Raw genomic sequence first — 1,778 nt, forward strand, 5'->3', positions numbered from 1 at the left:
AGACCAGGGACGACACCATTCTCCCCCGGAAACTGAAAAGAACAGATACTACACTCGATTTTAGCCAAAAGGTCAGTGTAACAGCCCCCTGGCTCTCTATCTGGAGCTTTGTGTGCTCTGATAAAGAGATCATGAGGCCCGGCGGTCACAGAGCTCTAATGAGGGAAAGCCGCATTCCCCAATTGTAATCTGCAGCACTGAGCTATCTGTTTGACAGCTCGGGTCCTGCTCTGCATTCATACTATTGTAGCTTTCATTCAGTAATTACTTTTTTGTTTGTTTATTGTTTGTATGTACATTTTTAAATTTGCGCTCATGTTTGTAGCGCCAAGTGGGAAAAAAAATGCTTTCTACCAGAAACATGATTTTAGCGCCTTGATAAAAGGGACAAATCACAGAATAAAATTAATAGTTAACCCAAATTCATTTTTTGTAACCTTAAAATTTGTAGTGAAAATGTTAACCCTATTTTATTTAACCCCTTCATTGATTTCCCTTACTTTTTTTTTTACTGTTTGTATATGAACTTTTTCACATATTGCTACTTTTTACAATGCCAAATTGAAGAACTTGGGTGTGGGAGATGCAGTTTGACATCCTCACTTTGGTGTGCCAGAGGACCTTGTCCCGAAACTGGTTGCAGCCTTTTGTTATTATCCAGTCCATGGTTCTGTTTGCTTTTTAACCTTCACTTCCCAAATTGTAAGATCAGATTGTAACGTGTGTTGTCATCTCACTTGAGAATTTGATCACTACAATTCTCTACTAAATGCAGAATCCGCCTGCAGTAAAAAGCCAGAATCCAGTAAGAAAGAAACTAAATCAGATAGTTGCACATAATATGTTAGTCACATGGCTTGACTAACATATGTAACACCTGGTGATTGCTCTTTTGAAAAATTACATTGAGCAACCAATTCAAAGGGCATGGAGATTATATTTCCAAAATATTCTGAGAAGGGCGTTTTATAGACCTTTTGTTACACAGTAATACAGGATTTAGGTGAACGTTAGTGATCCTTTATAACCAAGAAAATGGCCGACTCCCTATGCCGGGGACACTATTTGAACAGCGTGTAAATTCTCGGTCATGTGACTCGCTGCCCTCATAAGAAGAATGAGTGTCTTACCACGGCAGCCATTTTTGGTGAGTCAAGGATAAAGGGAGGTATACACATAGGCTACAACACAATGGCTCCCTTAGCAGACACAAACTAGTCTGTTTTCGACTCCAGTTGTTCCGGGTCGCTGGTGGAGGGTGTAGTGGTGTTTTAGGAGAGGACTGAATGTTACACGGATATGGTGTATTACCATTATATTGATGTACTGATGGTGTAGACAATATTGGAGGCACTCGGCGGATAAACCTCTCCTCCCGGAACTGATTGCTTTGTATATGAACGAGGATGGAGAAGGAAGAGTACTACCTGGAGCTAAGTGACAGGCCAGTCCTGTTTGAGAAAGCCACTAATGTCAACTGCGTGTTCTTCGATGAGGCCAATAAACAGGTACTAATCTATGCTTCTGATGTGCTTATATTGTCCTGCTCCTTCTGTCTGCGGAAGTGGGGTCACCAGCCTACAAACTGAAGTGATGTGATCATATCTCTACACCTGGAGGTTCAGGAGACAGTAGGGAGCAGTGATCACCTATCTACACCTGGAGGTTCAGGAGACAGTAGGGAGCAGCAGTGATCACCTATCTACAGCTGGGGGTTCAGGAGACAGGAAGGAGCAGTAATCACCTATCTATGGGGGGGGGGGGGGGGGCGAGGAGAG

General features: G+C 42.5%; 1 protein-coding gene across 2 annotated transcripts in view; it reads left to right on the top strand.

Annotated features, from left to right (window-relative positions):
• Nucleotides 1-1,363: 1,363 nt before the first annotated feature.
• The window catches only part of CUNH18orf8 (chromosome unknown C18orf8 homolog), a 24,595-nt gene continuing 24,180 nt past the window's right edge, over nucleotides 1,364-1,778 (top strand). For both annotated transcript variants that reach the window (XM_018566747.1, XM_018566748.1), the window contains exon 1: nucleotides 1,364-1,508. In XM_018566747.1, the coding sequence (XP_018422249.1) occupies nucleotides 1,407-1,508 (102 nt within the window). In that variant the 5' untranslated portion in view covers nucleotides 1,364-1,406. The remainder of the gene's footprint in view (nucleotides 1,509-1,778) is intronic.

This window comes from Nanorana parkeri, unplaced genomic scaffold, assembly GCF_000935625.1.
Source record: "Nanorana parkeri isolate BGI_ZX_2015 unplaced genomic scaffold, ASM93562v1 scaffold971, whole genome shotgun sequence".
NCBI lineage: Eukaryota > Metazoa > Chordata > Amphibia > Anura > Dicroglossidae > Nanorana > Nanorana parkeri.